The sequence below is a fragment of the Carlito syrichta genome, unplaced genomic scaffold (genome assembly GCF_000164805.1).
Source record: "Carlito syrichta isolate Samal-C Ts95f unplaced genomic scaffold, Tarsius_syrichta-2.0.1 Scaffold305654, whole genome shotgun sequence".
Classification (NCBI taxonomy): domain Eukaryota; kingdom Metazoa; phylum Chordata; class Mammalia; order Primates; family Tarsiidae; genus Carlito; species Carlito syrichta.
In genome coordinates this window covers 618,955-632,558 of record NW_007249750.1, presented here as the reverse complement: position 1 = coordinate 632,558, position 13,604 = coordinate 618,955, and the positions used below count along the sequence as shown (strand labels likewise).

The 13,604-nt window shown below is 45.1% G+C and overlaps 2 protein-coding genes and 1 pseudogene across 3 annotated transcripts in view; 2 read left to right on the top strand and 1 right to left on the bottom strand.

The window, feature by feature from the left end:
- The window catches only part of WHAMM (WAS protein homolog associated with actin, golgi membranes and microtubules), a 22,751-nt gene extending 22,558 nt beyond the window's left edge, over positions 1 to 193 (bottom strand). Inside the window, exon 1 of the mRNA XM_008062105.1 lies at positions 6 to 193. Coding sequence (XP_008060296.1) covers positions 6 to 193 — 188 coding nt within the window. The remainder of the gene's footprint in view (positions 1 to 5) is intronic.
- Positions 192 to 5,472, top strand: LOC103264439 (annotated as a pseudogene).
- A 1,998-nt stretch (positions 5,473 to 7,470) lies between these two features.
- Positions 7,471 to 13,604, top strand: part of FSD2 (fibronectin type III and SPRY domain containing 2) — a 47,626-nt gene continuing 41,492 nt past the window's right edge. For both annotated transcript variants that reach the window (XM_008062096.2, XM_008062095.2), the window contains exon 1: positions 7,471 to 7,575. The gene's annotated coding sequence lies outside the window, so the exon portion shown is untranslated. The remainder of the gene's footprint in view (positions 7,576 to 13,604) is intronic.

Sequence of the window (13,604 nt, the reverse complement as noted above, 5' to 3'; positions counted from 1 at the left end):
CAGACGCGGGCCCCGGCTGGCTCCCCTTGCGCCGCCACCGCTGCGCCGTGCGGTCGTGACAAGTCACGGCGAACTTGCCCTCCGCGTCGTTCCAGGCCACCAAGAAGCGCAGCTGGTGCCGCTCAGGCCCGGCGAAGAGGTCCTCGCGGACCGGCACCCAGCCCTCGAGGCTGTCGGGCTGCTCGTCCTCCATGGCTGCCGGCGGTCAGAGGCTCGAGGGCGCGGCTCGCCCGGGCCTGGCCGCCTCGCACCCCCTGCCACAGAACAGTCCCAACCCTGACATTTCTTGCTGTTATCTAATCCGCGTCGACGCCACACCAGAGCCCCGCCTCCCGGGCACTTTTGATTGGCTGCCTGCGGGCGTCCGTGATTGGCTGAATTTAGAGGGCGGGTTATTGCAACCAATGAGAAAGTTAAAAGGTCTACCTCCGACCCCGCCCTCCAGAATTGATCAATCTCACCACCTGGTCTGGAGCCTGGGAATTATTGCTCATGCCACGGTTTTTCCACCTTTGTACAGACTGACGTTGGAAAAATGTTTGTTAAATGGACGGGTTACTGTTTTAGCCTCCCACACTAAACTGTAAACTTGAGAACAGGGACCCCACCGAACCCTATTGAATAAAACATGGTTTCCGCCCTCAAGAATGTCACAAATGTGCTGGGAGAAGAAACTTAAAATTAAATCCAACGGTGATTTTTTAGAGCCTCGAAGTGCCAAGCACTGGGTAGAAGCCACAAATTTATTTTTGTCAATTCAACAAACTTTTATTGAGTGCTTTGTGCCAGTATTGGACGGGGGAAGGGGAGGTAGAGGGGAGATACAAAAATATATCTCTACTTTTAAAGCATCCTGGCTCCCAACCAGCGTGTTTAAACACAATCTATTCTCTAACTCTTCATTTTAGAGGTAGACAGACCCAGAAAATAAACGTTTTATTACACAGACACAGACACTCAGACTAAACAAGACCACTTGGTTACAGGAGACTTATTTAAGGACATATCAGGAAATCCAGTTTACATATGAAGATGAAGTGTAGGGTGCAGCTGAATCCATTCATGCAACAGGGAACAAAACAGTCCTAGTCTCTGTCTAGGAAATATGTAGTGTAGACTGAGAAGAACAGTACACAGCTTCAGTTTCCATCTGGTGAGTGCAGAGAGAGGGATAGTGGGAGAGATGGGGGAGAGGGAGAGCTCTGTGCCAAAGCAAGACCCTGGGGTCTTTTTTTTTTTTTTTTTAAGACAGGATCTCTGCCGGGCACAGTGGCTCAAGCCTGTAATCCCAGCCCTTTGGGAGGCCAAGACAAGAGAACTGCCTGAGCCCATGGGTTCGACACCAAGCTGGGCAACATGGTGAAACCTCATCTCTACAATAAAATCAAAAAATTAGCTGGGTGTGGTAGCGTGCACCTGTAGTTTCAGCTACTTGGAAGGCTGAGGCAGAAGTTTCACTGGAGCCCAGCAGGTCAATGCTGGGGTGGCTATGAGCATACCACTGCACTCCAGCCTGGGAGACAGAGTGAGACTCCAACTCAAAAAAAAAAAAAAAAAGACAGGATCTCACTCTGTCACCCAGGTTGGAGTGCAATGGTGCAATCATAGCTCACAGCAGCCTCAAACTCCTGGCCTGAAGCAATCCTCCTGCCTCAGCCTCCCAAAGTGCTGGGCTTACAGGCCTAAACCACTACCTTTGGCCTTGCTCTTGATTCAGGACAAAGTGACAGAGCTGTTGAAGGTCTTGAGCTGGGAAAGCCTGGAATCAGATTTATACGTGTGTGTGTGTGATATATATATATATAGTCTTAATACATTTGGGCTGCTATAACAGAATGCCATGGACTAGGCAGGCAACAAACATTTATTTCTCATAGGTCTGAAGCCTGGGAAGTCCAAGATCAAGGCACCAGCAGATTCTGTGTCTAGTGAGGGCTGCTTCCTGGCTCATAGATACTTATATTCTTACTGTGTCTTCATGTGAGAGAAGGGACAAGAGAGCTCTCTGGAGCCTCCTTCAAATGAAAGCACTAATCTCATTCATGAGGGCTCTGGCTTCATGACCTAATCACCTCCCAGAGGCCACAGTTCCAAATATCAGCTCATTGAGAAATAGGTTTCAACATATGAACTTGGGGATGGGGTGGGGAACATAAACAGTTTATAGTAAATGTGTATATATATGTGAGAGTTAACTTTATGTATCAACTTGACTGGGCCATCAGGGTACCCAGATACTTGGTCAAACACTATTCTGGTGTGTCTGGATGGTGTTCCTGGATGACATTAACATTTGAATCTATAGACTTAGTAAAGCAGATTACCTCCTTAATGTGCATGGGCCTTCTCCAGTTAATTGAAGGTTTGACCAGAACAAAAAGACTAAGAGAGAATTCCTCCTGCCTGACTGCCTTCAAGCTGGATATTGGGGGTTTTTTTCCTGTCTTCTGACTCCAAGTGGAACACTGGCTCTCTGGAGTCTTGAGTCTGCTTGCCTTTGGACTGGAACTACACCATCAGCTCTTCTGGGTCTCCAGCTTGCTGACTGCAGGTCTTGGAACTCATCAGCCTTCATAATTACATGAGCCATTCCTCATGATAAATTTCTTTCCATATGTATTATATATGTACACACATCCTGTTGGCTCTGTATGATTGTACTGTAACAATAGTTTGCATATTCTTTTTTGTGTGTGTGTGAGTTGGAGTCTCACTCTGTCACTCAGGCTGGGGTGCAGTGGCACACTCACGGCCACCCCAGCATCAACCTGCTGGGCTCCAGGGATCCTTCTGCCTCAGCCTCAACCCTCCAAGTAGCCGGAACTACAGGCGTGTAATACCACACCTGGCTAATTTTTCATTTATTGTAGAAACAAAGTCTTGCCAAGTTACTCAGGCTGGTCTTGAACCTGCAGGCTCAGACAATTCATTTGCCTCATCCTCTCAAAGTGCTGGGATTACAGACAGCCACCGAGCTCATCCTGCATATTCCTTTTTAATTTACAAATGAAATGTGGGCATTTTCCACATTAAATAATAGGCCTCCACATTACTATTAAAACTTGTCAATATTTGTGTTGACTATTGTCATAATTTACTTAATGAATTCCCTATTGATAGACATAAACTGATTTCAAGTTTATGCCAATATAAACAATGCTGTGACGAGCATTCTTGTACATACATCTAGCCTGGTTTTTTTCTTTCAACTTTTTTTGCTTTTGCTTCCAGTGTTTTTTATTTTGTGGATACACAGCAGTAACAACATCCCTAAACTACCTCAAAAGCAATAAATATAAAATTCCAAAATCAAATCACTATATTCAGACTTTCAAAGCAAGTGGTTTGGAACCTGAGTCATGCTTCTTAGACCTCATCTAAGCGAAGAAAATACAGTCAACCCCTAAACAACATGATAAATATATTGGAAACATTTTTGGAGATTTGTGATAATTTTTAAAAATCCCAGGTGAGTCATATAGCCTAAAAATATCAGGCCTTAAAGAATAACAAAAGGCCAGGATACGAAGTTGGCTGCAGACTCGCACTGCGATGGCCTGGGAAAGCTCGCTGTTCACACCTTCCGTCCTCTTTGGTAGACTCACCGCCCTCGCAGGCGCACCAGGGACGTCCCGAGGCAGTTGGTCAACTTCGGACCTGGGCCCGTCAAGCTGCCGCACTCGGTGTTGTTAGAGATACAAAAAGAATTATTAGACTACAAAGGAGTTGGCATTCGTGTTCTTGAAATGGGCCACAGGTCGTCAGATTTCGCCAAGATTATTAACAAGACAGAGAATCTTGTGCAGGAACTCTTACCTGTTCCTGACAACTACAAAGTGATCTTTGTGTAAGGAGGTGGGTCCGGTCAGTTCAGTACTGTCCCCTTAAACCTGATGGGTCTGAAAGCAGGAGGGATTGCTGACTACGTGGTAACAGGAGCTTGGTCAGCTAAAACCGCAGAAGCAGCCAAGAAGTTTGGGACTGTGAACACCGCCCACTGTCGGGAGCGGAGGTGATGTGGGGAGCAGAGGAGCGCTGTCACTAGCGGGCCTTGAGTAAGGGCCCCAAGCGAAGACAAGGTCTCGCTTGGTAGCTCTGCATCCTAGTCAAAGGCGAGGCATGCAGCCTGCTATACGGAACGGTGTCTCAGATGCCCACATATCCAGGTGCACAAAGTACAGATAAAGCCTTCGCTGTTACAAGGTAACTGCGGAACGGCTCACCTGTAGCTCACAACAAAATTCCGTTATAGCTCCCTCACAGACCTGAACCCCTTTCAACTTTCTTTGTGCTTGATTATAAAACAAACATGCTGAGCTATTTCGGGGTCACTTCTCCATCAGAGGAAAGTGTCCCACCTGGCCCCAGCTTTTCTTTGTTTTTGTGTCTGTCTCTCTTAACCTCTCGCCACTCCCTCAAGGCAGCCGCGCCGGCCTCGGCAGTCCACCCTAAACTTGAAAGTTATATGAAAATTCCAAATCCAAGTATCTGGCATCTCAACCCGGTTGCCTCCCTCGTGCGTTATTGTGCAATGAGCCCATGCACGGTGTGGAGTTCGACTTCATACCTGATATCAAGGGAGCAGTACTGGTTTGCGACATGTCCTCAAACTTCCTATCCAAGCCAGTGGGTATTTTCAAGTTTGGTGTGATTTTTACTGAGGCCCAGAAGAACACTGGCTTTGCTGGGGTCACCATGATGATTGTCTGCAATGACCTGCTGGGGTTCGCCCCCAGACAGTGCCCCACCGTTCTGGAATACAAGGTGCTGACTGGGAACAACTCCTTGTATAGCACACCTGCCTCCATGTTTCAGCATCTATGTCCCTGAGCTTGGTCCTGGAGTGGATTAAGAACAATGGAGATGCCAAGACCATGGAGAAGCTAAACTCCATCAAATCCCAAATTATTTATGAAGTTATTGATAATTCTCAAGGCTTCAATGTATGTCTGGTGGAATCCTAAAATAGAAGGAAGATTAATATTCCATTCACCATGGGCAACACCAAAGAAAATGATGCTTTAGTAAAAAGATTTCTCAACAAAGTTCTTGAGCTCGATATAATCCCTTTGAAAGGTCATAGGTCTGTGGGTGGCATCTGGGTCTCTTTGTATAATGCTGTCACGATTGAAGATGTTCAGAAGCTGGCCGCCTTCGTCAAGAAAATTTTTTTTTTTTTTTTTAGTTGGAGTCTCACTCTGTTGCATGCTCACAGTCACCCCAGCGTCCACCTGCTGGGCGCCAGCGGTTCTTCCACCTTAGCCCTCCAGGTAACCAGAACTATAGAAGTGGGCTACCACCCCCAGCTAATTTTTGATTTATTGTAGAGACGAAGTCTCGCCAAGTTGCCCGGGCTGGTCTCAAACCCGTGGACTTAGTCAATCCACATGCCTCGGTCTCCCAAAGTGCTGAGATTACAGGCTGAGCCACCAAGCCCAGCTGAAACTTTTTTTGGAGATGTATCAGCTATGAACATATCCTAACCAGCATATGCTCTGCCCCTGAACAACATACAGAATTTAAAGTAATTTGGAGATGGTTGCAAAAAGTTACAAACATGGTATTTTTCTCAAATGAACATGCTTATGACAGATTCTTCTTTTTTCAAACAACAACAAAACATCCACAGCTCTACAAAGCTGGTGGGACCCAACAACTCCCTTAATTCTGGCTTGAACTGACTGGAAGCATTTTTAAATCTTCCTGTCGCTTTTCTGATGAATTCTGGTTTATTTTGTCTGCTACTTTTTCTAGCTAGATCTCAAGTATTCAGACTTACCTGTGGAGTTAATAATGCAAGTTGCCATTCATTATTGCTGGAGTCCTGGGAACACACAGCATGGAGGGTAGGTGGGGCCCACTAGGTGCTGAATCTAGACAGCAGTGGGGTCTCCTTTGTCCTGCAGCTGTTGATTCAGGTCAACACTGACCATCTGGTGAGTGTTTAGGAGAACCAGGCAAAACAGCAAACTAGGTCTTTATACAGTTATAATGAGATTAAAATGACATACTATATATATATATATTAATATAGCAAGGTCTGTTTTTAATCCATATACTTTATATCTCTATGCATATATATTTCTAACACTACGCTTCTCAGTGATACATGTAGAGACCTAGAATGTGTTGAATCCTTAAACTTGTTCATTACAGCACTCCATTAGCAACTGTTATGCCCCCTCCCCATCCTTCCCTTCCTATTTTTAAACTGATTCACGAAAAGTTCTTGATTCCTCTTTACTCTTCTTTCCATGAGTAGAAGAGAAGGTTGATTGGTTTGTTCTTAATTGTGCCATTAAACTGAAAATTTCTGTTAAACCCCCTTGTCCTTTATTCACTTGACTGTTTTCTTTGTAGTGTTTGACCAGAATGATACTTTCCAGATCTTTGCTGAAAAGTCTTTTCCTTCTTTTGTTTGTCTGTTGTCAGTATTTTATGTTGAATATGTGAAGAACATTAAAATCCTCCAACATCTAAAAAGAAAGAAAGAAGGAAGGAAGGAAAGAGAGAGAGAGAAAGAAAGAAAGAAAAACAAAGACCCCCTAAAATAGGAGAGTCTCAGTCTGGTCATGGAAACTTCAAGGGAAAGATCTCCACAATGGGAATGTCCAGAGATGTACAAAAGTTCCAAGAGAGAGAGAAAGGGATCTAAGCATCTTCTAGGCCCCAAGAACTGAAGTCAGCACCCACTGTGACCATCTCCTCAAACAAGAGTCTTCTTACCACCTTAGCCTTCTGCCCTGGCATCCAAACCAGCAGCTAAGGGAGAGACCAACTTCACTCTCCCTTTCCCAGGGAAGGCTTCCTGCTAAAGAGGCCCAAGCTGGGGATGGGAGAAGATTCTGATGCTGACTAAACCAGTTTTGACTTTTTGGTTAATATATTGAAATGGACATTCAATTACTAAATTTGAGACTCTGACTTCAATGACTCTAGGACTGTGTCACCTAAGAGGGAGAAGAAAGTCATCGTTCTGCTGGATTTGCAGAAAGGGGACAAATTCATACCTTGAGTATACTTGAAAGGAAAGATGGGAGAAACAAAAAACAAAGTTGCATCTCATTACTTCCATAGTTGTGCTTGTTCAAAACACTTTGGAAGAAGACACTGGGAAAGCCCAGGTGGACATTCTACTGCCTGAGAGAGCTCTCAGAAGACTCCCTCCTGGCCTTGCTATAACAGCCCCCAGCCTTTTCCCCATGGCCAGTCATCTGAGTCCCATGGGGGAGCCGCAGGTCTCAAACTCCCACAGTACAGGAAGCTAACCCAAAGCACAGCATGTGACCTTTCCTGGTGACACTTGAGCAGTAAGAAGTGGCAAGTCAGTCGCAGCAGCTCTATATTTGGACTTGCACTCATGGCACTCCTGTTGCTATTTGTGGCCAAAGCCAGCTCGTGTTACTGTTCAGTCTTAGTGCCCTACTTGCAGAAATCCAGTGTAAAACAGGCAGGGGTAACCTGTAGGGTATGCAGAGGTCAACAAGAAGGGAAAGCCTGCACAACACGGACTCAATTTTCTAGCAGAAATCCAGGTCCTAAAAGTTAAAAGAAGCATTTATGGACCCTTGACAGGCAAGTTTTGCGATAGTCATTTTCTTCCGATGTAAATTCTATTATTAGAAACTCAACTTAATGTTGTAATGTTAATGCAATATCTTTCCTTTAGGTGGGAAGCGAGTTCATGGTCAATTGCAGATGTTTAAAATACAACAAACAGTGTTAATGTCTTCTGTGCCTTCTTGTGGCAAGGACTTGTATTAACTGAATGTGGCATTGGTACAGGGTGTGAGAGACTCTGATGAAGGTAGGAAGAGGCTGGTGATTCTTACAAATGTGTCTTTAGGTTATTTTTAGAGAAGGACCTATTTGGTAGAATGGTTTGGAACCCTAGATGTTGATATTATCTGACTACAATATTGAGTTGATACTTTTTATTGTAATCTGCATGTGCATACTGACAAATAATAATTTTATGCTTTGATTCAAATACAAAAAAAAAAGCATTGTAATCATTTTTAGCTTGTTACATGAAGTTTCCTCCTGTAGAAAGTTTGCAGGCTTGGCCTGTGCCTATAAAACTGATTTTAAGTATTTTGCATTACTGTACAGCTAACACTTTAAAGCAAGTTTTCTTTAGCTGTGACTCAGGAATTCCTAGGGGCTGCATGGATGAGCTCCTAAAATTATATGCAAAAGTATGTTTGTGCCCTTGTGGGATCACTTTTGGGAAAAGAATTCACAGGCTTCAGTCAATTCTTCGATGATACCCATGACCCATAAAAGGCTAATAAAAAAGCTGGGTGCAGTGGCAAATAGCTTGAGTCCAAGAGTTTGGATCCATCCTGGGCAACATAGCAAGACCCTGTCTCTTGAAAAAAAAAATTTAAAAACCATTTTGAGGGGACTTTTTTAATTAAAACAAAGGACAGACCTCCCAAATAAGACTTAAGCAAATGTCTTTTTTTTAAAAACTGCCTCCCTTGTCAGAGAAGGTGAGTCTCTCCAGCCACTATATTCATTATGGGTTGTGATGTAATTCTTTAATTCTCTAAGATTTAGTTTCATTGTTTATAAACTGACAACTTAGAGTCAATGTTCATTTCTCCCCAAATTCTAATTCTGTCAAGAAACTGAAAGAGTTTAGGTATTCAAGAAAAAAGTGAGTGTTGACTGTGGGGTGAATTCCAGATTTCCACTTTGATGCTGTGTGCACAGATCAGTTTGTGTATGTATGGTCAAAAGGCAAATTCTGACATGAAAGAATGCGTTCTTATTACTTGTGCTACATGTTTTCTAGTCTTCTTGTTTGTGTCTAACAGTTCAGTTTGGTGTTTCACATTCCAGTTTCTAATTGAAAGACTTTCTCATGATGATTTATTGGTAATACAGAGTTCTGGTTCTTTCCCTTTCAGTAGCACATGGAAATATATGTGTTATTTTTAGTGTCTGTCAGTATGCTTTAGTGGAAACCTGGGTTTGGATCCAAGCTCTTCACCTGACTGCCTGTGAGTCCAGCACCCAGCACAGGACTGGGTACATAGCAGCCCAGATAAATTCGTGTTAAATAAAGTTGATCATAAGCAAGCCCTTTATCCTCACAGGAAGTCAGTTTTGCCATCTTAAAACCAGGAAATTGAGTTAGATGTTCTTCAAGGGACCCTCCATCCCTAGAATACCATGTCTCTGTCTGGGCCCCTTGGAGGCTCTTGCTGTAGGGAGAGGAGTGACCTCATAGCCAATGTCTCTGTAGTTATGAAGCTATGTGCTTTGGAGCCTTCTCCCACCATCATCTATTTTCAAAGACAAATGTGCTCACAGTGGCCACACGATTCCACACTGCTGTGGCCACTGTGAGTTTTTACTTTTCATCCCTGGTATTCACCCTCCAATAGTGACAATGTAGGAGGCAACTTAACTAGCTCAGATGGGAGATGCTGAGGTTCAACTAATAATAATAACAACAACAATAACAGCAGCCAGTATGTTGAGGACTTACTTTTTTTTTGAGACAGGGTCTCACTCTGTCACCTAGGATGGAGTGCATGGCATGACCATGGCTCACTGTAGCTTCAACCTCCTGGGTTCAAGTGATCCTTCCATCTCAGCCTCCTAAGTAGCTGAGACTTAAAGACATGCACCACCATGCCCAGCTAAACTTTTTGTATTTTTTGTAGAGATGGAGTGTTACTAGGTTGTCAAGGTTGATCTCAAACTCCTGGGTTCAAGCAATTCTGCCACCTCAGCCTCTCAAAGGAGGACTTACTTTGAGCCATGTACTATGCTAAGCATTTTACATACATCATGTCATTTCATCCCAGTGTCAATCTTATGAGATAGAATAAATCTGTTTTATAGTGAGGTCTAAGGAGATAATTTTCCTGCAGTTTCACTGCTAGGATGTAGCAGAGACAGAACACAAACACTGGACTGTCTGAATCCAGAGGGAAATGGTCCTGGGGAGGGGTGAGGGTGGAGAAGAGGAAGAATGTTATCTAGAGATCCAGAAGGTAGAATCAGAACCAGCGTTAACTGGTTATTAATTAGAATGAATGATATCAAGGATGAACTCCTGGCCTCTGGCTTGGGTGCTGGGTGAAGTGAATTCATGCTGTTATGAGGGGGCCCAAAAAAATCCAGAATGATTTTTTGGCAGGAGGGTTTGTAGTACCAGCTTCTCCTGCTAGGTAAGTGCTCTAGGAACCAACCAGTATCAGTGGACCAGCTAGCTTTGTTGTGAGAGACTGTATTCAGATTCAGTGAATTTTTTGAGATTCTTTCAACACATTTTCCCATTTCATAATGGGTGATTTACAAGAGTACCTGGCTACACTGTGCTGAGAGTTCAGCAGTTTTTGACCAAAACCAGCATGACCTCCGTACCCCATCCTCCCTATTTACCCAATCTTGCCCCAAGAAACTTTTTTTTGTTTCCCTAGATGAAAAAAAGTCCTCAAAGGGAAAGTTTTGTGGAAGAGGTGAAACAAAAAATGGCAGAAGTACTAAAAGGCATCAAAATTGACGAGTTCAAAAACTGATTTGAGCAGTGGACAAAGTATCTCAATAGATGAAATGCATCAAATAGAGAGTACTTTGAAGGTGACTGAAGTTTAAACATGTGAGAATAAATACACATTTTTAAAATAATAAATTCCAGGTTTTTTGGATCCCCCTTGTATTAATGGATAGCAGCAACGCAGGGTTCCTTGAGGAGGGTGTGACAAGCATTAGCCATGTTGGCTGCGTTGGGATTCAAGAAGCAGCAGTGAAATGGGGAAGGGTGGGGAACTCAGCTGGAAGAACAGCCTGAGCCAGGGCCTTGGGTGGGTCTTACATGGAAGACACTAAGAGTGGTCAGAAGGAGCAGAGGATGTCCGCTAGAGAAGGTGAGGTTGCTTGGGGAATGTGGAGTTGTGGCCTGAAGAGTAGGCCTAAGACTTACCAGTAGTGGAGCCCTCAGAAAGCAGGAGCAAAACAGTACAGTGCTCATGTTGTACAGTGGACGGGGACACCCATAAGGAAGAGCCATGGGCACATAGCAGACAAGATGGTTTTGAGGAAGATTTCTGCCAATAAAGTGACACTTGGGTATGAGATACAGAAGCCACAGAGGGAAACTGTGATTTTGGCCTGTGTGACCAGAATCTGTGCTTTATGAGGGAGATGTATCCTGGGGTTGCTGAGAAGTTATGTACAGTCCCAGATGGGGTAATAATCACTTATTCACTTGTCTGGGGCCTCCTTGAGACCGAGAACTGTGTCTTACCCATTGTACCGCTGGCACCTAGCACAGTCCCAGTCTCTTGGATCCAGTTGAACCCACATCTAAACATCCACATGTACAGTCAGTGATGGGGCAATGAATGATGCCCAAAGCCACAGACCATGCATGCAGTGGGGTCAGCCAGAGTCACAGAAGAACCTCAGGCTCCCCCAGATGACCCCTGCGTGAGTGCAGACTTCCCAGGTCATTCCATGTTGCCCCATTCCATGCTGGCTCCAGGACTTCTAACTCTGGCATGACCAGGTATGGCCCATAGTGCCCTGGCAGCAGAGGCAGCAACCAGGAGCCCAGTGAAGCGGAGACAGGGAAATGGCTCCTAAGCTTGGGAGACCTTCTGCTACTGGCTGGCTGATAACAGGCCCCTGGAGAGGAAGCAAGACTCTCTCATCCTCTCGGGTTCTATTTCCAGATCTACTCACCCTCTATTTCATTCTTCTCCTCCTCCTCCCCCCTGATGCCAAGTCAGAGCTCAAAGCAGGTGATTATGGTAAGACATTATTTCTATGCAATGGGAGTAATACTGATTAGCTGTACAATCAGACTTACAGGGCTGTGAAGGCAGGATTCAGAGCCTCTTAGGGCAGAAGGCTCTGATGGCTTTGTTGAGAAGCATCCACGACGATAAAGGACCCAGGATGAATCATGAGAGAGGAGGCAAAAAGGTGCTTCCATAGCTGTAAGGCAGCTTTGATCTTGGGAAACATTGCAGGGAGGGAGACATGGGCTAAAGTGTAGGCCATGTGTGTGATACCCAGGAGAGACTAGCAACCCCTTGGGTCTGGTATGTACAACCAGGGTGACTTCCTGGTCCAGCTCAGCACTAGTTTTGCTGGGAGGCAGGTTCACTGTGGGAAGAACATATGGCCTAGTTCATTTGAAGCCACATTCTCCAGCCCCATGAACAGGCTGTATTAGGAGGATGAGCCAGGACTTCTGCCCCAGCCAGGGTCTCATGGTGGGCAGAATTTTTAGGAGTAACTGCCCAAAAAAACTCATGTCCTAGAATCTTCTCAAGTCATAGATGCTTTGGGGGCAAAACACCAGCCCCAAGACCTAGAAGCCACTTACTTTGTGCTGCTGCCTCTGGAAGGCTATCTTCACCCATCCTTCTCCTGTCCCAGGGTGGACTTGATCCCGTTGGAAGTCCAGGATAGCGTGGACCAGGACATGGTGGGAGCTGGGACCTTCTGTGCATCAGTCCTGCACTGTCACGGTTCTCAGCCTCAGCAGACATTACTGAAATGATGCTTACCATTCTCTTCCATGTGAGGAGTTTTGGAGCAATAGAGAATGGGAGAACCTCAAGTGTGCTGTGCCCAAGTCTTGGAGTCTCAGGAGGAAAACTTCCTTATGGGGATCCAGATCCCAAGAGCAGGTAGCATGCATAATATTGGGTTAGGATAGTAGCATCTTTGTCACCTAATGACTACTGAAAGTCTACTTCTGTGTGGTGCTGGCAGAGGAAAATGGAAACACAGCATCCTATGGACAATTCAGAGAGAAGGAGAGAAGAAATAAAGTCCCCAGGGACTCACCAGTGCTACTCTGTGTAGTCACACTCCCACTGTCTTTCTCTCTCCAAAGGTCAGGGAAGGCCAGTTGGTTCTTGTGTTTTTGTCTTGCCATCAGGAAGAGCCAGGGTGAGCTCGTGGGTGAGAGATATGTGAGGGACCTCCAAAGAGGGTGTAGCCATGATTAATTGGGAGTGATATTTGGTACAGAGCCCCAGGTAAGGAGAGATGGCTAAGGGCCCCTCAGGTTAAGAGCAAGACAGGTTCCATCACTGGGATCCAGAACCTCCCATTCTTGGTCAAACCTTCCTAAATGGGGCTATATGTAGAGCCAGTCGGTTTCCCTGGTCTCCTCATAACCACTGTAGCCTTTTACTGTGCTAACAGGACAGAACATGGAGGGCATGGAGGCAGCCAGTGACCAAGGAGGGAGGAGTGGCCACAAGGGCAAACTATCATATCTGACCAGCCTTGGACACAGGGCAGAGTTATTTTTTCTGAGGCCATGATAACTTTGTCTCCACAGACAGAGGATGAGGAACAGAGATGAAACTGGAGGCTTAGCAGGATTATCTAGGGAGAGGTGGGGACCTAGACCACCAGTTCAAGACATCACAGATATTGAAGGCTGGAGGGTAGAGAGACTGAAGAAGATGGGTTTTCTGGAAGTCTGTCCCAGCCACTAACTGACCAGTTGGTGTTGTGGCATTTTCTGCCTTATGAGGTAGATGGGCAGCACCGGCACCACTTGGGAGCTGTTTAGAAATGCAGTTTTTCAGACCTCACCCCAGACTTTCCAAATTTGCACT